This window comes from Tyto alba, unplaced genomic scaffold (assembly GCF_018691265.1).
Source record: "Tyto alba isolate M040663 unplaced genomic scaffold, T.alba_DEE_v4.0 Super-Scaffold_18, whole genome shotgun sequence".
Taxonomy (NCBI): Eukaryota; Metazoa; Chordata; class Aves; order Strigiformes; family Tytonidae; genus Tyto; species Tyto alba.
The window spans coordinates 34,698,043-34,724,806 of NW_024881280.1; the positions used below are offsets into that span (position 1 = coordinate 34,698,043).

General features: G+C 40.7%; 1 protein-coding gene across 5 annotated transcripts in view; it reads right to left on the reverse strand.

Moving 5' to 3' along the window:
- Positions 1 to 1,108: 1,108 nt before the first annotated feature.
- Positions 1,109 to 26,764, reverse strand: part of BCL11B (BAF chromatin remodeling complex subunit BCL11B) — a 96,886-nt gene continuing 71,230 nt past the window's right edge. For all 5 annotated transcript variants that reach the window (XM_042791153.1, XM_042791150.1, XM_042791154.1 and 2 more), the window contains one exon: positions 1,109 to 8,311. In XM_042791153.1, coding sequence (XP_042647087.1) covers positions 6,300 to 8,311 — 2,012 coding nt within the window. In that variant the 3' untranslated portion in view covers positions 1,109 to 6,299. The remainder of the gene's footprint in view (positions 8,312 to 26,764) is intronic.

A 26,764-nucleotide genomic window follows, 5' to 3' on the forward strand; every position in this document is an offset into this window, starting at 1 on the left:
ATTTTCACTGTTTTTTCATGAGTGCAACTTTTCAAAGCCTGTAACTTTTATATCACTCTGAAGCCTTGATCCAGCAAAGCACTTACACACATACCTAAATTTAGATTGCAGATTCAGGGAGCCTGAGATCAGGAAGGGACCATCTGTAGGAGCTCTTCTGTAGCACAAACCACTTAGCCTCCCCTCCTGACTTCTGAGTTGAGCCAAATACTTTAAAGTCCAGGAGCAGTTCCTTTGAAATGAATTTCAATTACCCACCTGCTTTGAATCACAAGCCTGTTACATGGTTTGTTGGACCACGGCCTCCAGGAAATCAGAATCTGGTCTCTGACACTCCAAATCCTTCCTGAGCTTTCCAATAATGGTTTGAGTAACGATTCTCTCATTTAAGATTTCCATGCATTTGCTAACAGGTTGGCTTGATAAAGACTATCAGGACAGTGAACTGCCTGTAACTGTCAGCTCTTATCCTCAATCTGCAAACTGTGCAAAATTCTGCCTTTAACTGTGCATGCCTTTGTCCCTAGCTGAGGAGGAGGAGCAGATGTTTAGCTGCAGTTACATTTTGGTGCTTCTCACATAATACACAGTCCATGGCCCAAATTCAGCTCCTGGTTAAATTGGTAAGTGTTCTCACTATTTGCATTGGCATCCAAGAAGTAAAACACATTAACAACCTTAGGTGCATACAGCACACAGTTAAGTTTATGGGGATGGAAAGAAACACAAGAGCAAAGCTCTTCTCACCATCTTCGGAAAACTGTGCTCATTGCCCCAAATGTAACATCATTTCATATGAGAACTTTGACTGTTTCAAGCATTATTCCACCATACTCTCTCAAGACCCGTACTCAGGAAATACTTTACGTCATATTTAAGTACAAGGGATGTAGAGCAGGACTTGATCATCTCCTTAGCATCACGCAGGTGCTCACATGTGCTCCCCAAACAAGAATTCTCTCCTGATTGACTCCCACTAGAACTGGCAGAAAATAGGACACAAGCTATATCACATGTACTGAAGCTTAAACTCCTCACTCCCTTTATTTTTCCCTTTCCCACCCCTCAATTTCAAAAAACCAGGAAAGACAAGATTTGGAGATCAAGTCAAATGTCCAATTTATTTTTATAACTTGAAACTGGAACAAACGTTGTTTTGAACGAGCGTACAAATGAAATGGTAGACACATGCTGAACTCAACATTGTGACAATAAGGGAAAAAAAGAGGCCAAAAATCTTGTACAGAGAATAAAAGGAACAATAAATATTTCACTAAGCCATATTGAAATGACCTCCAGCCATCTCAACATTTTATCCATAAAAAAAAAAGTGCTCTTGTTTTTTAAACAGAGCACAAATACCAAGCAATAATAAATAGTTCCAAACTTGTAGTAAAAGACAAAACCTCCAAGTAAACAACAAAAGCTCATACAATAAGTAATAGAAAAAGGTAATAAAAATATTTTGCCTTGCCGGTACAAATGCAAACAACTTAAATCAACGTTACTTTGCTTTGCAGTTCTAAAATACAAAGAGCACCATAAAAATGAGTTTGCCTGTGATAAACAAAACCTTGGACTGTCTTTTACATAGGACTGGGATGAAATGCTGATATTTTGACCCTTTCCTTAAAAATAGGTATTTTTCTTTCTAAAGCCAGGTTCTCGGACCTGTCCCGTTGCCAAGGGAGTTGACTGGATTTTTTCGCTGGACTTCAAAGGCAGCAGGACTAGACACAATGAAAGCAACAAATTCAATCTTAAAATAATAACCAAAAAACTATTTAAATTGTGAAAAATCTGTGGCAGCATTCTAGCTATTTTATGTCTATGTTATATTGTGCTTATGGCCTAGTAAACTACAGTTCTTCTAAGCTAGAAGAAAAGGAGGGCCATTTCATTATCACTACAGTCTGCAGAAACACAACCCTTGTGCTTTTGGGTGACTTATTGTTATTTTCAGTGATCTAAGTCACAAAATTAGACAACTGCTGGTGTTAGCTATCCTGGATAATTAAAAACAACAGGGAGACTGGAGCTCCTAAGCAATTTACACTAAAATAAAAAGCGAAACTCTTTCTTAAATCAACGAATTGTGGATCGAAAATATGCGGGTAACTTCTGACCTTTGTTACACTGATGCACGTCCAAGGGATTCTGCTGAGTTCTGTGACATGGCTCTGGATTTATACAAAAGCCAGAGATCTGAATTTTCACCAAAAAGTGAAAATTTGCCTTTAAGGGACCACATTCCAGCTTCAGCTAGGCTGGAGTAACCCAGGAGTAAGAGCGGTGAATAATTCCTGATTTGTATCAGTTTAACTGAGATCCAGAATTTGTCCAGAAGTCTTAAGGGTACGTTGTTCAAGCCAGGAAGAAATATATCTATCTGTTAGGTAGCTGGACCAAATTCTCCCTGCTGTCACACCCATGCCTCTCCGATTGCTCCAGCAGTCCTGCACCGATGAAACAGCAGAAGAATTTGGCACGGCAAATTTTTTTTGTTGTTTTTGTTTTAAGTTTTACCGTCATCTCCTGCAAGAGCGGCGAGCATTTTCTCCTTCTCCCCTTCACTAGGGCATCAGTGCCTCTTCTGCCACTCGTCTTCCCCTCGACCCAAAAGGGAGAGAGCGTGAGAGAGAGAGAGAGAAAGAACAGCAAAGAAGAGAGAAATCAAAAGGCACAGGATTTCATCCCAGTCCTTCAAACATTCAGAGATTTATGGAATGTACAATTAGGAGTGAACAGCAGCAAAGCAGCGAATAACACGGACTGGCAAGACCTGTACATGGAGTAGGTCCTGTTCTGACAGGGAAGAGGAGGGCTGTGCCTGGACCAATTTTACTTCAACCCGGTTGCAGCTGTGCCAACAGCAGACCATTTCACCATTTTATGTCAAAGTGGACACAACAGCTCTCGCTTTTTGCTATAAAACCGCTTTCTTCCAGAGGGTGGTGACAGGGTGCAGGGAGCCGTGAGGGGGGTGGCCAAGAGAGAGAAGACGTCTTGAGCATATTTGTGTTTGGAAGGGGGGGAAAAAAAAAAAAAAAAATCTCCTCTCTCTCTCTCAATTCTGTGGGGAAGCTGTGGGATGTAACCCCTGACGCCCTTACGGGAACGGAATTTCATTTCACACAAATAGGCAATAACCATCCAGCCTGGTTAAACCATACCTGGGAAAACCTTGATGCAAGGGGTCCAGGCAACTTTGAAGTTATTTAGAGCCCTGTGGGAACAGCACTTTTTTGTAGGCCATTTCTGACAAAAAAAAAAAAAAATATATATATATATACAACTAAAATTATTTGTGAACAACAACAACAAAAAAATTAAAAATAAAAAAGCACTTAATTATTTTGTTTTGTTTCTTTTACTCAGAGGTCGTCTAACAACCCCCTTTTTTCCTGTACAATAAGGACTTCACATACAAATTTTTTTTTATTTTTGCAATATTTTATCCTGCCAAATTAAAAAAATATATTATGGCAGCCTGTTTGTTTGTTTTTATTTTTATTTCCAAATTCACTAACAAAAAGGTACATTAAATCCCTTTAAAAGGACAAGCGTACAGTTAAAAAATTACAAGCTTCAGTAAAAATACAGCAAGTGCCTACATCATATGAATCAACCAATATCAATATCCATTCCAGAAGGGGAAAGGAAGGGGGCAAGGGGAGAAAAAAAGAGAAAAATAGGTACAGGTCAGAAACGTGATTTTTTTTTTCTGCAAAGCAATAACAATATTAAGCACTTTTTTCTACTTACTTTTTCTACATGGTGTAGCAATCACCTTTTAATCCCCAAATACAAGATTCTATACATTTTTTGAAATAAAAATTCAACACCCAAGGCAGAAAAAAATTTACTAAAACTCAAGACTTTACAGTTACAGTGACAAGAACAAATTTATAGACCCACCATTTAAATTTTACTGCAACATTTTCAAGGAAAAAAGAAAAGGTTTTTTTTTTTTTTTCTTTCTGGTTTTGTAAAATGCCCAGGCATTCTCCATTATTACAAATACTGGTCCACTTTTACAGTAATCAAGAAATTTTAATATATATAATATATACTAAAACCCCGTCACCAAAAGAAAACAATATACACATGGCCATTATGGCATTTTTTTTAATAACCTATTAAGCAAACTTTGAAAAAAAAAAGATTGCTCAAACACACATACACACAATTTCTTTTTTACCCTTGTATGTATTCAATACTGTAAACGTATTTTAAGACAGAGTGCACTAAATTTAACTTTTAAAAAAAATTAGCCGTTGTTCCTGAATTGTTTTTTCTCATTCAATGATAACAACTTGTAATTTGTGTCATTTGAGTTTTAATTCAGCAGTAAATCATTTCCATTCCATTTCCTAAGCAGCGTTGTCCTGAAAAAAAAAAAAGGCTGAGAATAATTCAGCTAATGGATGTCCGAAGTTGTGCTGGGTATACATCTTCATTTGATTGGGTCTTATGGCATTTTCATGTCCACTATCTTCAACCAGTAATTTATTTTTTTTAAGTAAATGTGGCTCTTTTTTTCTAAAGAATGTACTTTTCTTGTTTTACTTTTTTTTTTTTTTTAAAGTCTTTTCATTTCACAAAAACGTTTTGCATTTGTCTCAAGAGACTCAAATAGGAAGATCAGTTTTCAAGGCACTCACGTCAAATTGAATGGCAGTAGAAAAACTGTCCAATAAATTATTTTTATTTATTTTTCTTTATAGTGCCAGTATTGTGAATGCCATGCTTAGCAACACTGACACTTAATCTCAGCTGTTCCCTTACAGTTTAACCCACCTTTGGGCCAAATAGAAGAATATGATGTAATTTCTTGTTGAGAAGCCATTTTTCTCTTAACCACAAAACAAAAGCTTTAAAGTGCGGGTCAACATAATTAAAATCCCTAACCATAATTGTTCACTGTTTGCTAATATTAGTCTTAAAAAGCTTTTAAAATTTTTGAATTTGAAAGCAGAGCAGGTGCATTTTTCTTTTCTTTACTTTTTTCTGTCATAATGCTTTTATCTGCATACAATTCCATTCTGTTCCCAATTAAGTCAAGGGGAAACCTCTTACCAACTTCAGTAGGAGCAGAATCTTGCCAAGACCGGTAAATCAACTAGAATTTATTTTTCCCTTCCTTATAATAACATCATTGTACATCATACAAGATAGCTCTAATATTTCTATTCGTAAACCAAATGCCTATGAGTTGAGGCTTTTCATTGAGAAATTCACACTTTCCCACCCTCTAGCGATTATTTTAACTACAGCAAATCTGGGCTAAAGTAGATGTCCTGAACTCAAATTTATGATTTTGCCGTTTAAAAAGAAAAAAGATGGCAAGGTTTGAAAAGAATATTACAATACTCGAGATGTACTTCTACTGTCTCTGGGATAAGTGGCAGGAGGGGAAGAAGCAGGGAAAGACACCCCAAAAAGTGACAAAATGACACCATTATGTTGCCATAGCTTTTAACGAGAAGAAACTATCTGATAATAATGCACAATTAAGAGTGTTTCTAGGTTTCGTATGTAGCTGCCTTCTGCTCCTATGTCTTTTTTGTTGCCATAACTTTAGTGATGAAATCCATCTAGAAAAGGCCTCTATCGTCAGTGACATTGTCAGTGTTACATATTCGATCCAATTCCAAAAGAAAGTGCTAATTTTAAAGATTGTTATCCGCTGTACAATTTTGTTTTCCCTAATCTTCAATGTTATTTAAGAAGAGGAAAGGGAAAAAAAAAAAAAAAAAAAAAAAAAAAAGAAAGAAAAAAAGAAAAAATAATAAAGATTTCTGTTCAAATGCTGGCTTCTTCACAAGAAATTACACATGCTTAGCTTAAATTTCAACAAAGCAGCGGCCCAAAATTATAATTTTAAAAGATATGTTTCTCTCCTACAATGCAAGTAATCTCAGGCTACGACTGGGTAAAATTAAAAAGGGATACCCAACAAAATTTTAAAGGAAATTTAAACAGAAAGAATAAAAAAAAGTACCTGCACATGCCAAAAAATTACAAAAACCCAATAAATACAGAAATTATTGCACAGTTAAAAGGCTCCACAATTTTTACTGCCTTAATCAACCCTCGGGTTTAATAGAACTTTGTAGACACAGGTTATATTTAAGTGCCAAAGTCTGGCACCTACCATAGTTATGCTAAGTTATGTTTACGGAGGCAAGTTAGGTCATCTTTTCTCAGTTGGCAATAGTTAAACTGTACAAATAAAACGTTACCTAGACCCCTGAAATTTAACCTAGCGGGGGTGGGGGGGGCGGGGCTGGGGGGCCTTAGCTTCTTTCTGCCTGCTCAATTTTGACGTCATTTGTCAGCAAATGTTCTCCATGCCACTTTTTCATGTGTTTCTCCAGGGTGCTGTAAACACTGAAGGGCATCTGGCAAATGTCGCAGCGGTAGACCTCCTTCCCTATCTGGCCATGCGTTTTCATATGGCGCGTCAGCTTACTGCTCTGGGCACATGCATAGTTGCAGAGCTCGCATTTGTAAGGCCGCTCTCCAGTGTGGCTCCGACGGTGCACCGTCAAATTGCTGCAGTTCTTAAAGACCTTGCCACAGTACTCACATGTATCGCTCCTGCGCCCTTCCTTCGAACTGGGTCGCCCGGGGCCGGGACCGCTGATGTGGGGGGTGCTGCCTCCGCTCGCCGTGCCGCTGCGCCCTGAGAGCCCCCCGTCCAGCATGTCCCCCGGCGGGGTGGAGAAACGCAGGCTCCCGTTCTCCGACGAGTGCTCGGAAGAGGTCGCGAAGGGGGATTGTCGGGAGTCTGTGAATCCGAGGAACGGATCCTTCATGAAGTGCCGCGATGCTGCGTACCCTACCAGCCACTGGGAGTAAACGTTTTCGGAAGGTATTATCGTTGCTGGTGGCAAGTCCAAATCTTTCTCTACCTTTATTCTTTTAGAGGAGTTGTTTAAACTGGGGCTCGTGATAGGCGTCGGCTTGCGGGGGAACAAGTTTGGGAAGGGTTCACCCGGGCCAAAGTTTCTTCCGTTGACCGTCCCTTCCTCGGTGCGGTCCAGCTCTCCTACCACAGAGTCTTCGTCACCTGGATCTCTCTGACAGAGGTCTCGAGGACACAAGTCTCGCTGGTCAGAAGACCTTTTCATGAAGCTACTCCTCTTCTGTTTTTCAGCTAGCATGTCATTATATTGCTGGATGGCACCTAGACTGACGTTCTCGATGACTTTTCCCAGGACAAGGGACTTCTCGTCCGGCAGCGACTTGGAGCCATTTTCTCGGTTACGACTCAGCTCCGAGTCCATACTGAAGCTTGACTCTGGCCGGCTCTCATTCTCGAGCTCCTCTTCCTCCTCCTCCTCCTCCTCCTCTTCTTCATTGTCATGGCCCAGGGAAGGATCGCTCTCGTTCCTGAAATCCGCCTCACTGGATTTCAGTCCCTCTCCAGTGAGCTCGCTTGTGCCCGGCTCGGGGGAACTAGTGGTGGACAGTCCATCGTCTGACCTGCCCGTCATGGAGCCAGCTTTGTGCATATGCGTTTTCATGTGGCGTTTTAGCTTGCTGGCCTGGGAGCAAGCATGGTCACAGAGCTGACACTTGTAGGGCTTCTCTCCTGTGTGACTGCGCCGGTGCACGATAAGGTTACTCTGGAACTTGAACGTTTTCCCACAAAATTCACAGGACTTGCTCTTGGCCTGAGGCTGGGGAGGAGTAGTGCTGCTGGGGGGCATGGGGGGCAGTGGCGGGGTGCTCAAAAAAGGTGATTTAGGACTTGGCTGGAAAGGATTCAAGAGGCGATGCATAGGGTTGGTGCGACTGGGCGAGACTGGCGGAGGGGTGGAACTGTTTCCTGCCAGCTCTCGAAGCCTTCTGGAGAAATCCATCGCTGGGGACTCAATTGCCATGGGGTTTAAACGCATAACTCTGTCAAAGGCACTGGGATGCTGGGCAACTAACCCCATTTCTTCGGCACTAAGGCGATGTGGATCCAGATGATGACGAGGCGGTGGGCTGAACAGCGGAGGCGTGTTTGGGAGCCGACCCTCACCAAAGCCGGGGTGTTCGCGCAAGATGGGTCCTGTCATCCGCAAGAGATTGAAAGGGTTGTTGTCTCCAAGGAAATTCATCAGTGGGGACTGTGCAACAGTCTCCGGTCCCAGAGGAGGAGGGATGGTGATGCGTGGAGTAAGGGAACTGTTTGAAGGGCTTGTTTCCAGGTAGATGCGGAATCCATGTGTGTTCTGGGCATGCTGAAGCAAGAACCAAGCGCTATTAAAAGGCTGCTTGCATGTTGTGCAAATATAGCTTGAAGGCTCATCTTTACCTATAAAAGAAAAACAGAAAGAACACTCAAAAAATAATACAGCAGAGAACATTTAAATACAGTTGGCATGTGCTTTATTTTGCTAACACATTTCCTCCTTGGCATTTCTGAAAGAAGGACTTAATTGCAATGTATTGACTGATATAAATTGTTGAACAGCACATTTACTCACCACGCTTATTCACTTAACATGTATGACAAATATCACACATACGCATTGGTGCTATATACGTTTATATCCTCTAACTCGCAGATTAAACCTTCCTTTATGACGCATAAAGATCCAAATACTTTCACGTGTTTAATCCACAAAAAGGAATTTGTTTCAAGGGATTTATGACTACAGACAAAAAAACAGGGAAAATGCAGTGTGGTAGGTTTTACAAGGCACCTGCGACGAGCTTCAGTGTCATTTTCACTTTTTCATTTTGTATTTTTATATACTTCATGCAGCAGTCCCCTGAGATCTTGCTGAATTTAATTTATACATGATTCAGTTATGCCAGCATTTCCATTTTTAAAATACTATGTAGGTATTTAGCTGCACAAGTCCTATTCTAGTCAACAGGAGCTTGGAAAACATACCCTTGCATAAACCACTTTTGACATTCTTTTTGCCAAAACACCGAGAAGCCACTCAAATGAAACATCCGGTAATCAAAGCCGACAGCACAGTTGCAATTAACAGTAACAAATGTCGGGCCGTGCTTGAACTGGGTCCCAAGAATTTCTGAGCCTGAGCCTGCCCTCCAATGCAGAAACACTCACCGGAGCCAAAAACATTGTTCTGTTTGCCTTTCTATCCTCTTTGAACGGCTGCATAAAGGTGGAAAGCATTCCTTTAACCTTGATTCAGCTTTACATAAAGGGCAGGTGTGGACAAGTCTGCACTACAGTCATAATTTTGCTAGCTAGAAAATTCCAGTCCTGGGCACAATATAAACTATGTACTGTCTTTAAAAAGCACTTCTCCCCCCTCCCCACTTCCTTTTTTCAGTGGCTCTGCAGGACTCTGATAAATTCATAAATATGTGTCAACTTGGATTTGTTTTGTTGTTGCTTTTTTTTTTTTTTAAATAAGGGGGATGTTTCCTGAAAAAACAACTACCCATTTCGGAAAACCTAAAATTAATTTCTTGCTTGTTTGTTTGTTTATGAAAGCAGATAATTTGGCTAACGATGGCACCGCTGCACCTAAAGGCACTAAACTTCCTGAAAGTTCAAAGCCTGAACCAAGCTTCCCACCTGACCCATATCTGCATCAGGCCCGAACAAAGCCCGATTCTAGACCCTCGGCAGGAGCTCAGATCCGAAGGCGAATGACATAACCCTTTTCTAGATGGGGGGGACTGCAATTCACAAAAGCTTGTTGCTTGAGCTTGAAAATGAAAGAGTTTATAATGTGAACAGAATCGTATTATCGAAACTACCTTTGTAAAGAGGAATGACTCATAACAGTCAAAAAAAAAAGAAAAAAAAAAAAAAATTTAAACTCGGGCACACCAGACAAAACAGGATTGCTGCTGACTGAATTCCCCTCTTCTGGCTGTTGCAGGAATGGCTGCTGCTAACAAAACCTACAAAACCTTAGACAAGGAGGCTAGAAGATTATCTGCCTCCCTATCAGCCTGTCAGTCTATCTAATCTTATCACCCAATGAACATCCATAAAGACATAAAGGAAAAAGCATCTATTATAGTGAGACTTATTTACAAAGGTAGACGATAAATGCGGTGCACCTCCTTACACTTTTATTGATTTAGTAGGGCTATTGCTTTGGATAGCAGCCTCAGACCCCGGGTTCAGAGAAACCGGCTCTCCACAGCCAAGAAAAAACACATACAACACGTCGGGCGTTTCTGCCTGTCTGACACAGCCCCTCTGCCCCAGCCCTGCACGCTGCATCGCATGGGACAGACCCAGCTGCTTTGAAATCAATCTCTAACGACTGCTATGAGAAAAAACACAAGTTTGGGAGCTATACTCAGCTTGGAAAAAGTGCCCATAACTGCTATTGACGTTAATGAATGCCACATACAAACATGGAAAGGAACTGATACATTATCCCTTAAAAATCTACTCAGCACGGAGGCATACAGGGAGCTTTATGTCAGCTCTGTAGCCAAAGCAACAGTAAATGCTCCCATTATTACTTCAAGTATTTAAATTTCTGTTTCTTACAGAAATATGATGAAAATGTCTAGACCTTTAACTTTTCTTGCATGGCAACATGTGTAGTATAAAAAGTGACAGAAATCACTGAAGCAGACTAAAGTATATAACATACTCTGTCAAAAGCTTCTTTTAACAATATGTTTTACCTCAGCTCACCCTAGAATAGATTTTAATAAAGCCCCTTCTGAAGTGTGATCTAATAGCAAATGAAGTGCAGCATCTTACAAGGTCATATATCTTCAAATTAAAGAGTGCTCTGCACCCTTCACCTTCATTTTATCCACTCTAATTAATCGATTTATTACCCACAGCTGTTCGATTCTTTCATTTTTAAAGTCACAGCATGCGTTCTTTTTTGTTGTGGGTTTTTTTTCTTTTAAAAAAATAATGTGTGTGAGTGTGTGTGTGTGCATGCATTCTCCTTGCTTAGCTCAAGAGCTGACAGGAGGAAGAAGGCAGCTGTGTATTAGACAACAACGAAGACAGCAACACGTTTACTTCAGCAAAGGCACATACGTCAGGAGAAAAATTCCTGAGCAGGCTGAGGATCAAGGCCAATCTAAAACTGAAATGGCTGATTAAAAAAATTACCCTCAAAATGGCAGCTGGCTGGATGCTTGCTACTACATGTTACATGGAACTGAGATGTTTTGTTTTGTTTTATTTGGTTCTCCAAAACTTCACCTCTGTGAAATTCAAGTGAGGAAAGTAAATCCCCCTCCTTTTTAGTTTTCTTTCAAAGACGGCAAATTAGTGCTATTAGTGATCTAAGATTTACAAGCTAGCAGTCATAAAACAGTCTTCTCTTCCTTTTTGTTTTGTTTCACTTTCATGCTCCTTAACAGTCCTTTACAGGAGACCCCAACGTGACGGCAAAATTGACTGCAGGCTACCTGGCTACCAATCTCTGACTGCTTCATGAGTGTTCATGTGTGCATGCCTGTGTGTACATATGTATTTTAACTTTCATAACCCTCAAAGACTCTCCCCAGACTCCCCGTTTAGAAAATTAAAAAAAAAAAAAAAAAAAAAGTTTATTTCCATATTATCACTTCATGGTTATCTTGCCTAGAAGTTGCCCTGAGCAGTGTAGATCTTCACTTTTAAGAACAGAACAATGTCAAAAAGTCTTTGAAGATCCACTCCGAACATTTTTATATTCAAAAACTTACTAAATATTTTAAACATGCCCAGAAACAGCCACGCATTGCTCAAGAACGATCCTTATATTTAATAATGCAGTGCACCTACACTGTAAAACTCTTTGTTATAAGGCTGCTTTTGATATATGGCTATCTTAATCCCTTGCTACCTGCACTGAAGTCTGGCTAAATACCCACTTTACGACAACTACCTATATAGGCTTTGCTATATGCAGTCTTTATCACTTTAGCATGTGCTTGACTTTGAGCATGTGAGTAATCAACATCAGTGAAACTTAAGCATAGGCTGAAGTGCTCTGTTGGAAAGTGATGAAATTATTCACGTGCTTAGAGTTAAGCACAAACCAAGACTTCGTTAATACTGTTCAATGAATTGCACATGGATTCAACCCTACAGTCTGAAACTAGGCAGGATTTTCAGGGCTGATGGCCTGAGCATAGTTTTTTATCTTTACATTAGCCGGTAGTTACAGTGTTTGCACTGAGATGAGACACCCAGGCCACCAGCCCTGAGCAGTCAGTAGTAGCTTCGAGGTTGCTCTAAAGCCAAACAAATACTACTGGGAGTCCACAACCTTCCCAAAGTTTGCCTCATTCCTTCTCTCCTTCACCATCATGTAGGTTCCCCAAATGCCTAGTCTAAATCTTTCTTCCTCCAATTTAAGATCGTAATATTTTGTCCTACCTACGTGCACGTGAAAAACATAGGAGGCAATTTGGTCTGCATCTCACATACAGGTATCATCCAGCCCAGCAACCTGCAGCTGAATGACTTCATGTCTTCTAGCACCCCCTTCTCCCAACCTGATTTGGAATTGCCAAGTGAGAGAGAATTCAGCCTGTCGGAGCAGTCTGTGGTATTGGTTGACTATCTTTAGCATTAAAAAAAACTTGTGTTCTTTCCGATTCAAATTGCTGAGTTCAACTGCCGACCATTAGATCTCATTACGTTTTTATCTGGCAGATTAAAAATCTCTCTCTAGTATCATCTCCCTAAGCAGGTAATTATAAACTATGAACTTATTGAACACTCTTGCCTTTCTGCATATTATGACAAAAGACGGTCTTTTCCAGAAATATTAAAATGTGCTCCCTCCATTACTGCATGACAGATTATGTTCCGTTCAAAATGTCAAAGTAATAATGAGCTTTTTTTTCTCTTTCATGAACAGCACAAAACAAAGCTAAATTCAGATCCTGCCTCCCAGATTCTGCCCTTCCAGGGGGTAGCGAGAAAAGACGGGCCGGTTTGCCCAGCCCAGAAAAAGAGTCACCTGGGTGTGTGGACATTCACCCTGCTGCACCAGGCAGCCTGAATCCCCTGACTTATCTGCAGGCTGGTTCGTGCCATTTAGTCATACACAGATCTTCCCTGCCCCGTTGGTACATGGCTTTCTATACACCCTGAAAGCTGAGCGCCTTTTCCCTGGGGAGAAGTTTCCCTCAAAATATCCTCAGTTATTCTGGAGACCATCAAACCATAATCAGTGTGAGATAAGAACTGTTGAGAATTCATTATTTTCTGCTGGGCTACAGTGACATCCAGTGCCTTACGAATCCTCTCCTCCTCATGCCTGAGTAATTTCATTAGCTGTAACAGAGAACGAACTCCCCACCACCACCCCTTTTAATCACCCACCTAAAACCGCTGCCAGGACTGTGGTGAGGACCTGCAGCCGGGTCCGCAGTACTGCTGCCATTCTGTACCTCTAGCAATATTTTCCAGATAATGTTTCTTGTTCCCTTTACAAAGTTACAACAGCAGCAATAAAAATGTTAAGGAATTTTAATGCTGCTTTACTGCACCTTTAGAAGTTCAGGAAAAGTAGAAACTTGCAAGCTCTAAAGAAAGGACACCTTTCATTGTAAAACTCAGGAACAGACATGTATCAGGTTCCTACAGTCTTTCACCAATGTTACTCTCTTCTCCACCACTCAATTTTTAATGAGCATTTAAATAATTACTCCTTGTTATTATGATGGTTACTCTAATAATACCAATAAAGGTAGTGTGGATGCCCCATAAAAAACACACCTTTAATTGAATTATTATTAAATTAAAATGCCATAATTGAGAACACTAGTTTAACAAGTCTTCTTATAAGACCAGCTGACATTAAAGGGCATTAAATACTGGAAAGATTTAGTGTTTCATAGTGAAGAAAATATATGGTTATACGTGGTTTGACAGGTCGCCTAGACAAGGGCCAAATAGTTTCCAGGTGTCTGCAGTGTGGATCTGCAGTGTGAACTATATTGGTTCATACCCAATGCTTGACTGGGTATGCAAAAATATCTCTAATATAGGTATTTCTGCTGAAGAGGTTTTATAAGCCATATTACTACTCTAAATTATCCAAGTTAGCAAGAATATTTGCTTACATATGTTTATGATTGAATAAACATATGCTGAACACACCCAGCATCGAGAGTTTCACCCTCCATGCACTCCCTGGGGTGTCTGGAAGTGCTGCTGTCTCCATTTCGGAGGGACCGACAGTCTCAGTAACAAACACAGCGTGGGACAGGGCCCGAGCCCAGGTGAGGATCACCACTGCCGGCCCAGTGACAGTCACTAGTGTTAAACACCAAACACAAAGGAACTACTTCTCTTCCTACTTCCCTCCATTTTAATTTTGTTTTGATGGCAACGTGAGATGAAGATGTAAAATAAGCGCAACTCCTCTATCCATCCCCAGAGCTGACACAGTTCGTCTATCCTTACACTGCCTTGTCTAAAGGAAGGGCTCAAGAGAGTCTTGCGGCACAACCCTGCCGAGGATGATGGGGACTATCACCAACAATTCATGAAGCAAGCTTCAGCTGGCAAGCGAAGTTGGTGTTCTACGATTTAGTGAGACGCCTGCAGTCTCACAACCTCAGCACCCTCGGTTCTCCACTCAGATAAACAGCCACTCTCTCTTGTGAAGCTCGGCTGACCTGACGGGCACCTGGGTCAATAAGAGGACGGGAAGGTTTAGGTGCAAAAGCCCAAGCATGAGGGGCCACAGAGCCTGTCATCACCTGGGAATGGGGAATCTCGGGGTGAGCGTGGTGAAAGGAAAGAATGTGACGGGGAAAAAAAAAAAAAATGAGATGCTTTTAAGAAGTGGATGGAAAAATAAGGGTGTCTGAAGAAAGGAGAAGTAACTGAGAAGAGTTTCTTCTCAGTAACAGACCCTGTTTCCTCCCATACTAGGCCCTGTTCCCTTCTTCTGCCTTGCCTCCTGAACAGCCTAGCTCCCCCAGTGCCGTCTTCAAACAGAAGAAAGATCACCACTTCATGCAATGTTCTTCTCCCACACACTGCCTGCGTGTTCTACAGCTTTCCCACTCCTGTTTCTACCTTGACTAGTGAGACTGCAAGTTCTCTACAGAGATTATGCAAGAAACTTCATGCCAAGAGAACCTACAAACCCACAAGACCCTCTCATTCCCAGCACTGATTTTAATTAGCGATGCAAAAATTCTCAAGAGCATTTTCTACCTGTTGAAAAAGATCTACATTAGCACTGGTTGACACCAATATTAAAATATATTAATACTACACTACTATTAATAATGTACTATTAATTCTTTCTATGCTAAAGCCAACTGCCAAACTCTGGTGGATTAAATGCTGTCCCACTTTTGGGAGCCTATTTTATTTTCTGAAGCCACTTGTGCTTTTCAGCAGTGTTCCTTTTCTATTAGGCAGGACTGCAAATTGTCTGTTTGTCATTCTTGTAATTGAAAAATATCTTTTTTGTCAAATTAACTATTTTATCATGCGAGTGGAAAACCAAACAGATTAATTACCAATCACATAGCTGAGAAGTCAGACTGCCATGCTCTCTGTCTACAGCCAATCCTTTCATAATTCCAAGAACAAAGAGCATGAAACCGTGTAAGACAGAGATATCAACCTGGTACCTTAAAATCATGCTCTTAGTCAAACTCTGAATTGAATTACTCTATTACAAACTCAAAGTAGCTCCGATGATCTCCATGACAGACTTTGAATTTTTCCAGATAAGCGATACCAGGTTATCACAAGCAAGGATCTTAACTAGGTTTACATGCATATACCAAGTTCTGATATTTTTTTTTTTTTCATTAAACTTTCCCCAGAAGCATTTTATATGTTCTCTCTGGCACTTAGACTTACAAAAAGGAGACTGCAGGCAGACTATAGCCACGCATAACACAAACAGATGCTTCCTGCTTCTTAATGGACATAGGCGACCTTTGGCTGAAGATGCAGCTTGTGTTCAATAGTTCCATTTTCTGTGAGACTTAATCATACCTCAGATCTGTACTGCCAGATTCACATAAATGAGCCAAATGCACAGCTCAGTTTAATTTCTAGTGCATTACAAAATGGCAATATTATATTTTTAGGTATAAAATGTCAATAGTCATTTTGGGCAACTTCCTTCTGGATGTCCAATTTCTCATTCCTTAAAAGAGCTTGTGGCTTACTGGAAGTTAATATTCAGCCTACAGAAGTATAGGAAGTGCTTTTACTTAATGCAGAAAAAGAAAGAAAAATGCATAGCAAAAATTGGAACTTACAACACAGGGATTCAGACCCAGAAGCACTATTAAAATAGAAGATAAAAAACATGTTTGTCATCTCAGAACACCTTCTTCTAATTGGTGTTACATTCTAAAATACAAAGGCAATTTATAAAGCAGAGAAAGGGAGAAGTGTGAAAAGTAAGGAGCAAACAGGAAAATCAATTTTAAAAGATCAATAGTGAATGAGTTAACTTTTAAATTAGCCCTTTGTGATACAACAGTTTCAACTGACTCCACCTTTAGCACCTAAACAGCTTTGTGTCTTTTAGGTAGTTTCTCTGAACCTAAGACCTCGTCAGCTAGCAGACTGGAAGGATGCTGTACAAACCTGCTGTATAAAATAGTGAAAATTATCAGTGAAAATGGGGAATTTAATACAGAGTGGGGAAATGAACCCACTTGTGAGATGAAAAGACCATAGGACTACCCATGGCTGGTGGCTGAATATATAGGCTCCCATTGACAGCACTCATGAAAAACCCTTGTAGTGCTCAAGGACACTTTTAGGCCTTTTCTTTGCATAAGGTATTCAAATGCATTTAAAATAATGTCAGTCTTTTCTACAACGTATGAAATATGCCAGCAACTTCCCTTTAAACCGGTTTCCTGTAAGTAGTTTTGTTTGAAAACTGGCAAGTGCTGGGATTCTTTTTCCCCACAGATTTGTCTAAGGTGCCATTTTCTCATCTTACAACCAAGAATTTTCAGTAATCTGAATAGGAACTTAAAGGAGGACACATAAAGGAAATTGTCCATGTCATATAATGGAAAAATAAAGAGTAAATTAGGAAACAATAAAAAAAGCCGAAGGGTGAAAACAAATTTTCCTGTTTTTTTTTTTTTTTTTTCCCCAGGAGTACTTCAGTCTGTTTTACTACAACTATTTCTTAAGGGTATTAGGTGCCTATTCATAGTTAGTAAATGAAATAGCATTTTTGTTTTAATTCATTGCTTCTTTAACAAATGCTAACTCCCATCTCTGCTTCTTTAAATCCACAAAATCTCCACGTTCAATCCTAAGAAGTATTATAAAGGCTGTAAATCTTGTTTTAATGGAATGTACATTTAGCTATGAGGAGATAATTGACGTTATGGAGGGCCTAGATGCTGAATTATATAGGTTATCTAATACAAAGGGGACTCATTACTGAAGCACTACAAACAAGTAGTAATATATGTATATTGTTCTGAGTGGCGTTATAGCAAAAGTGTTCGGGTCTGCAGGGATTTATAAAACACAAGAAAACAGCAGACATGCACTTGTAAATTTGTCTCATTTGTCTCTGAAGTTAAAGGTTATTCCCTTGATCTGAATTTGTAATAAAAACATGCTAGACTAAGGTTTGTAGAGAATGTTTGAATATGTAAATTGTGTATAATGATAGGCAATTATAGGGTAAAAACTGGACCTTATGAATGTTACAGAATTGCATGGAGCATCAAAGTATTTTCCTTCAGATGAAATATTTATCTTTTATGCATGTTATAAGCACTTTTTCAAAGGTATTCAGCAACCTATTTGAGTGGAGAGTTGACAAAAATCAAACCATTACAACCGACTAAGACTGTGGGCTTATGCACAGGAGAAGCCACAGCTTTTTACAGAATATACATAATAAATCTCTTGAACTAATGGTTCCGGAGATGGATCCTCAAGGACAAGTTCCACTGATTTTCAGTCCCTTAGATGAAAGCTGGTTTCTGGATTTTTTTTTTTTTTTTTTTAAGAAGATGTGGGGGTGGAAGTGTGGGGAGAGAGACGGGCAAGAATAACTAGGTAAGAATGTGAATTTTCTTGGACTGATTCAATGAAGTCCCATTTCCTCTTCAGTTCATTGGCTGCTGTTTTCAGGGAATAATAGAGAGGGGAAAAAAAAAAAAAAAAAAAAAAAAAGATGCTGCATTGAGATAGAAAGGAGTAAAGCTGGGATATGATACTGTAGTTTATGCTACTGAAGATAAGGTTTTCTCCTTCTCTGAGCACGACAGTCTGTTCAGGTTAACCAACTGCAGTGTTAGAATAACTCCAGCCGACTTGTCACAGAGTACAAAAGTCATCAGCAACTGAATGTTCTTTTCTGCACCGCAATTAAGACGAATCAATACGACGTGCCACAAATGGTATTTTACTCTCAATAAGAACTCGGGCTGAGTTTATTCAGAATATTTTAGCGCTTCCCCAGGGGATTTTGGTCCGACGCAGATGGCAAATAAAGTACTCAGCCTAGGGCTAGAGCACATTATGCTAATTCTAATGTCAGATGTACTTTAATATACAGCTCTATTTAATCACCCCATTATTTCACATTTCCATATGAAAAACCTGCGGCACTTCTGCAGAGCTTTCACTCTGCGACAATGCCAGCTTCCTTCAACTAGCTCACTGCGAAAGAGAAAGGAAGACTGGTCATTCTCGCCAGTCAAAATGTTACAGTTTCAAAGTTTCAGTATTCCTGAATTTAAAGTGGGTCTTCCAGTGCAATTAGCAAATCGCTCAGCTAGAATGCTGATATGTTCAAAATGCTAAGGAGGTGTCATTGAAAAAAAAAAAAAATAAAAATACCAGCCCTCCCTCTCTACCTCATCCGCTTGCGCACACAGACATAGATAGGCAGGCACATATCTCAAATCTGCTTACAGAACAGTAATAATAAAAATAATGAAAATATTTTCATAGTGCAATTCAACCAACATTCTCAACACTTGTCACCAAAACACTGCTATTCCCGGCTGCGTGGCTTCTGTTACTTAGAAGAACAGACATGGCTGGCACAGCTGCCAACCTACAGATGTCTCTGAATAAAACCTTCCTTGTGTATCAATAATTTTTGCCTGCAACAAACTACACCTCTAATTAGGTTTAGAAGCCACACACCTTCAGATTGGAACACTATCCAAATTATCTGCAAATTTACCTTGATGCCTCATCTCTGGTGACCACAGAATTTGAACCCGTGGACTTGAAAGTAAAATGATTCAAAAGGGCATTTACATTGAAAGGAACAAATGAAAAAACTTTTTTTATATGGAGCTCTTTTTCAGGCCATGTAGGCTCTTGATGTGCAGACAGGGAAAGCAGAAGCGGCCCTTGGAGCACCTCTTCAGCATCCAAGCTCTCCCTTCAGAGTGATTCTGTGAAGGACCCTTAATTCTGCATCTGTGTACAGTCACCAGTGAAATGAGTTTCATGGTCTCAATAAAATCTCCCCCCCAGTTCAGCATAATTTGGGCTCCATGACAACTGTTACTGCACATCATGGGGAGCCAGGTCAGGACTGGATTACGCCAAGAAGCTACAAGAATAACGTACGAAGCTTGAGTCGGATCATTTTTTTAATTACTGGATTAAGCCTACCACATATTTCACAAGAAAATATCTATTTAGAAAAAGACCTACTTTTTCCTCCTCCAACCACCCGGTCTGCATCCTTTAAAAATTGTTCAGCAGTGCATGCAGCAGCCAGCACCTGGGGCCAGATCTCACCTGGTCTCAGCGTTACGCATCAACATTTAAAGATACAGAAGTGCCCTGTTGTGCCTTGACACGGCATATGCCACAACTTCCGTGTCCTAATTTGAACACAGTGGATGATATCCCTCATGTTCGAGGCACAAACAGATGCATTTTCAAGCTCGCTTTTATTTTTACATATATGCCTATATACGTGTGTGTACGCCTATATACACCGCTTGCTCTCTGTAGGACTGGCTGTGAAGACAACACTCTGCACAAAGGGGAAAGGGAGCCGAGCACAGGGCAGACGTCTGTCCTTCCCCAGCTATTCCAACTGGACCTCCAAACCCACAATCTTATCTTGGGAGAGGTATATACAACAGTTTCACCCTACTGGAAGTTTTGCCTGAATAATAAATACAGCAGAAGTTAATTTAGTAAATTAGGGCAACTTTAAGATTTGTTTAAAGTAGAGAGTAACACACTCTGAAAATGAGTAATTAAATACAAAAGAAGAAGAGGAAATGAATGTATAATATCCCAATACAAAGCCCACCAAAGTCAAAATGAGTATTTCCACCGGCTTCAACGGGTTCTGGATGAGGGTCTCCTTTCACACTGGGATTTGTTAGTCTCCAGACACTGCCTTCAATGTAGGGATAAAGCCGGTTTGTGATGGTGTAGTTAAAAGAAGAGAACTGAGTTCAGAGCAGCTATAAGCCTAAGGAATTCAGCTGCTAATATTTAGAGCGATAAATGGAGACGTATCTAGTAAGTATCTTTTGTATCTTTAGTTAAAAGAAAAACAGCTGAAATAGGAGAAATACATAAACTGAAATTAATCCTTGACAATTCCGTTGCTTTTTCTTATGCTGATATTACGTTGGGTTTTGCAAGTAAAGAAGAATAATAATAATTCTCCGTAGATCAATCCTATTTCTTTAGCTCACTTTAGATAAACTGACTGCATTCTTAAACTCTGTTATTAAGAATTCTCTGAAAAAAATTGTAGCTGAGACTAGCAAAATTATTTTTTTTTAATAACATATTTATTCTTGGCAATACACAAATTTGTGGAATCCCATTCAATTTCCATCATTATGGAAATTTTTTGAATGCCAGAATGTCTGCCGACACATCTTACACTAAAAGGTTCCTACAAGAGTCAAAAGTCCTGTAACAGAAAATCCCAGACTCGGTGAACAAAGCAGCAAAATGAGCAGAAGCTTTAAAAGCCTAAATATGGGGGGGTAAGGCAGGGACAAGGGAATGAGGAAGGTATAAAATCCTTCAGATGAAAAATAAAACCAATCAGTTACAGAAGCAGGGATCTTGGAGGCTGCTCTAGATTAAGCAGTTAAATTGCAATCTATGACTATGAAGTTGAGAAAGATGAATCTCCAATCATACTTCCTGAAGTGCAAAGATAAAAACACAATTTTTGCTCCTTAAATGGGTGGTGTTTTATGCCCCTATAACACTGCAGAAAATAATGGCAGTGCTGGTTTAAAAGAAGATCCTAAAAACTTCCTATTTTATTTCCATACAATCCAGATGGATCACCTAAGAGAAGCATAATTAAACAATGCTAAGCATCCCAACCCCTTTCAGAATGTGCTGACGGAAAATATTTTTAGAACAATCACTGTAGTAATTCTTCTTAGTTGTAGAAACACTCCAAATCAGAAAGTCAATTTTTCCTCTATTTGCAGAAGTGTGCTGGTTTTCACTGGAAAGGCGCCTGTGTTTTGTTTGGCTGCTGTTCATATACTGCCTTGGCAGGGTTTCCTTGGATTGCTTACAGTGAACATTGCTCTTGCATACAGTAGCACTCCCATTTTAACCGTCCCAGCCACACGTTTTCTAATAACACACGGAGAGCTGCAAAATCCCTATAAGCACAGCTCTTTAAAGCAGCAACAGAAGGGGGTGGAGGCGGAGGACTGGAGTGGGGGGAGGCTCTGCCCGTTCAAAATCCAGCGCTGCAAACAGAGGATAGTCCTTTTAAAAACAACCAATGTGAATTGTGTTTAAGAAGCAGCTTTCCAGGAAAAGAAAAAAACATCTCCGAGAAGAGGGCCTGATTCAGCTGATTCACTGAATCTGATCTGTGCTGGCTGGGCTCCGAGCATCACTGAACTGGGTCCTAAGCGCTGTTTATTTTCTTTTCTTTCTTTTTTTTTTTTTTTTTTTTTTTTTTTTTTTAATTTTTGCTGCCCTTCTCAGGGGCATGCAGATAACTTAATAATTCCTGGTATTACCTTGTACATTTGAGACCCTGCACCTGAGCCCGTGTTCCTTGTGCATCCAAATTTTCCACCCCGTCAGTGAGAGGCGGGGGTACACGGGGAACACAGGGCTCCACTGTGGGAATCAAACGGGCAGGCAAGATGAAAGAGGAGGACATCTATCTCACTGAAATAGTCACAGGAAACAAATGCAGCATTTCTACCTACGGCTGAGAGAGAGAGAAAACCAATAACAAAACCGTTATTCAGCTCCGTGCCCTTTACAAATAGGACTGACTTGTTAGTGGACAGCTGCGGCACAGCCCCCCTCCACGCCATTCCAACTTGCTGCCTTTGCCACCCTGCTTTTGGAGATCGACAGCAATTTGCATCTCCATGCATCTCATTTCTCGTTAAGTAAGTTGATTAATTTGGGCGAGGGAAGTTGTCATTCAAAAAGCCAGAAATTTCCACCGGCATTATTTCTGCCTTTCAGAATTCACCGACCTCCCCCCATCGGTCCAGCCCCCACTTCACACCTCTCTTTCTCCCTGTCCCTTTCTCCCCCCTGCCCGCTCCCTCCCTCTCTCTCTCTCTTTCTCCCTGTTGTTTACAAAGGTTTCATTATGTTTTCAACTAATCAGAAAGGCCTACTAATACACAATTAACATGTGACTATAAAAAAAAATAGCTTCCAGAAGAAGGAAAAGTAATTAAGTAGAGAATGCTTTTCTGTAAGTGCTCGCTTTAACCCATCGTCAGAGAACAGAGTCTAGGTTAGTCCACAATGGATGGAACAGATGCCAAGGGCGAAATGTTAAAAGCAAATAAAAAAGGACATTATTTTCTTTGGGAATAATAACCATCAAGGCCACAAAAACGAACATCAGACTGCAGTTGTTTTTATCTGACCTCCTCCTCTTTCCTCCACTTTTCTGAAGTGTCTTTTCTCTGTGTTTCAATAAAATAAATACAAAAATAAAGATATCATTTATTGCATCTTTGCTTCCCAGGTGACAGGAAGCCACGTGTCCTGGGTTTGGCTGGGATAGAGTTAATTTTCTTTCTAGTAGCTGGTATAGTGTTGTGTTTTGGATTTAGGATGAGCATAATGTTGATAACACACTGATGTCTTAGTTGTTGCTAAGCAGTGCTTACACCAAGTCAAGGACTTTTCAGCTTCTCATGCCCTGCCAACGGGGAGACTGGGGGGGCACAAGAAGCTGGAAGGGGACACAGCCAGGACAGCTGACCCAAGGTGGCCAAGGGGATGGATACTCCGTACCCTGCGCCCCGCATATAAACTAGGGGCAAAGCCTGGGGTGCCACTGCTTGGGAGCAGGCTGGGCAGGGGTCACTTTGTGGTGGGCAATTGTTTTTCATTTGCATCACTTGTCTTTCTTGGGTTTTATTTATCTTTTTTTTTTTTTTTTTCCTTTTCATTATAATTTTTCTTTATTTTATTTTATTTAAATTATTAAATTGTTCTTATCTCAACCCACGAATTTTCTCACTTTTACTCTTCTAATTCTCTCCTCCAACCCACCAGGGGGGAAATGAATGAGTGGCTGTGTGGTGCTTAGTTGCCAGCTGGGGTTAAACCACGACACCAAGTAATCAGCATCACCATCGAAATTAAAAAGATTTTGCTTTAAAATTGTTTAGGCCTGAACATACACATCAACTAAGCTCCCAGAAAAGTCGGTAGGAATTCTGCCCAAGCAGTGACAAGGGGTGTTGAACCCTCTGCAAGTTGTGTTGCGTTATCATAACGTATAGGAACTATAAGAGACAGTTCTAAAGGTTGCAGCACTTCAGTTACTATCTTTGGATCTATCTGATGATGCTGCCCTGAGCCTGAGAGTTCTCACACAGGTTAAGAGCCTGATGACACTAGCAGATATATAACATACACCATATATATGTGTGTGTGTGTGTGTGTGTGTGTGTGTGTGTGTATTGGGGGATACGTAAACTAAAATGGGATCTAAATAACCTTTTTTTTTTAATCCAGGGATTATGAAAATATGTCCAAATGCTCCTTGTGTTCTTGATGCATTCAGCCAACCTCCACAACAAAAACGGTTCCCTTTGGAAAAATATATTTTCCTCTACATGTCTGTCCTTGGAGTGGAACGTTTGGAATATTTTTTATTTCTGTTCTCATCCCTCAGATGAATTCTAAAACAAACAGACACTTAAGTGTGTATTTTGAAAACCAAATTCTGCAAGGAGCTCAGTGCTTTCAGCACGATGCTAAACACCACTTGGTCCCACTGAAATCGAGGGGGAGCTGAGGGGTGTTGGGAGGAACGGGTCCTCCGAAGTCACAAAGGACCATACATACGCAGTAACAGCTCCTTTTCCTTACATTCTCCCCACCCCCGATGAATTTACATTCCAAACTACGTATCGCATACAGAGTATTTTTTACTACCCAAAATCCCATTAGTTTCATTGGCACTTTAGGTAATAAGATTTGCATGGTAAAAATTCCGTTTCTATTAGATTGGGTCCATAGGACTCACCAGCCTGATATGATTGTCAGAGGAAAGGGAGGATGTGTGGGTTTGTTACAATATAAGGATTTGTCCACACAGAATTTGGCACCAGTTTAATCAAAAGGACTCACTTTAACCAGTGCAAACCCCAGTGTAGCCTCCATTTCTGCCAGCTTAAAACTGGCTATATCAGGAAATTTCTCACTGTAAATTTATATAGGTATGCTAAAACAGGTCAGCAAAACTGGGGTGGTAATCAGTTAAAACAAGCTACACCCTGAAGTATTTTGGATTATCTGTCTGAAAGACGCCTTTAGTTAAACTAGTGGAGAAGAGCGTTCAGGCCAGACCCCAGTGCTGCATTGGCTTCACACAGGAAGCCTGTAAGAGCAAGGATGGCACCCTGACAGGAACCTCGGGGTCTCTTTCAGGACAAGGTGAAATCGGTGAGACCCCATCAGCCGGACACTACTGCTCTTGCTCGTATGAAAACACAGAGCCCCTTGATCACTCCCACGGGCAGGACCCTGTTTTCAACCGCGGCCATCACCAGAAGTTGGGGAAAAGGCATGTGAATCAAAGTGATAAAAATTTCACAACTGGGCCTTCTGCAGACCTGCCAGCTGCTAGCAATCAATGATTTAGAGACTTTCAGTGTCAGGGGTTGATCCAGATCAGATTAACGTTTTCATTAACCACCCATCGAATCTTCCCGATTTTGCCTAGTTCTTTTCTGAACCTGTTTGTTACTTTTAGCCACTGCGACATCCTTCAGTAACGAGCTCCACATCTGTGTTTAGCGTGAGCAAAACATTTCATCAATTTTAGGTCTTCTGCCTGACTCACAGGGCATGTAACAGGGACACTCGCACTGGCGAGCGCAAGCCTGCCAGTGTCCCGGCAGCAGACCATCGCAAAACACTCCCTAGCACTACAGACAGCAAAATCACACTCCGCTTTTACACAATTCTTACTTCAGCCAAATCCTTGCTGATTCCACAGGAGACTGACTTCTAACTAACAGCAGATGGAAAACTTTAGGATTGGGCACAAGTCAGATATGGCAGCTCCTTCCCAAACCATCCTTCCTTTAGTTCTCTCTTGATTTCTGATGGACTGAATAGTTTCTTGTTCTGTTCCTAGTCTAGATTTAACATCTAATCTAGGTTTAAATGCCTCAAACAAAGGACACATTCACTAAATGTTAGGAGATGAGTTTATAATTACTTTACTGAAACTTGGCATTTTTCCACCTTGAAAACACTCTACAACCTGAAAATCAGTCATGGTCTGGAAGTTTTTCCTACTGCTTATTTCACACGTAGTTCAGTTTACCTATTATTCATGGCTGTAGCTCATTCTGGAAGTGCCCCTGGTGTGTAGCATCAAGCTGATACCAAAGCTCCATTGGCTTCAAGGACTTCATAGCCTCACTCCAAAAATTCTGGAAATGGGGCCTGGAGGGGGTTGTCACACTACTGAATCACCCCCAGTGTTCCTTGCAACTTGAATCATATTTCCTCTACCTGCTCCTTATTTAACTTGCTGATATATTTTTAGTTCTTTTCATCTTTCCCTATGAAATGGTCCTGCCAACATGTTAATCGCTTTTGTGATTTTATTCTCTGAATTACCTCCAATTTGACAGCACCCTCCAATTAGCAAGGTGCACAGAATTATACTCAGTCTTGGGTCATTGTTCTGTGGAAAAATAATTTCCCATTTAGTCTTGCTGTGGATCGGATTCTGACTTCAAGAACACCCTGGAAAGGTGAAACTGAGGACTGAATTTGGCCCATGTGCATAACAAAGGCTGACTGAAGCATACAAACTGAGAAGTAAGTGTTTTCCCCAGCTCGGTGACACTGTCCCTGGATCAAGCAGTGATCAATAGTCTATCCTCCCCTGTGACCCCTGAGACCAGCAGACGGGGCTGGGTGATGGAGGGATTAATTAACAACCTTCAGTTTGGACTGTTTTGCCTTTATCAATCTCAGGCAGATGCTTAACTCTATGGAGAAGTTATTTTCTAATCAAAACATCATGGCATGCCAGATTTGCAAAAAAAAAAAAAAAAAATGTGACTGAGGGACATGGGATGTAAAGCAGCAAGAAGGGCCCTGGACATACACAGAGCAGACAGCAATCGGGCTGACTTATAGCCAGAGTTTGGCAGGAGGCTCCAGATAAGCATCTAGGAGTGTCTGACAGGGGACAGATAGTGAGGATACCAAGGAATTGTTTGGGGGATCCCACTGGGGTATAACAAGAAGTAATGGGATTTAACTGGGCCAGTGATAGTGCAGGCCAATTATCAGGAGAACGTTTCCTAACTCTGAGGCTGGCAAATCCTTCAGAGAAGCCCTGAGCTG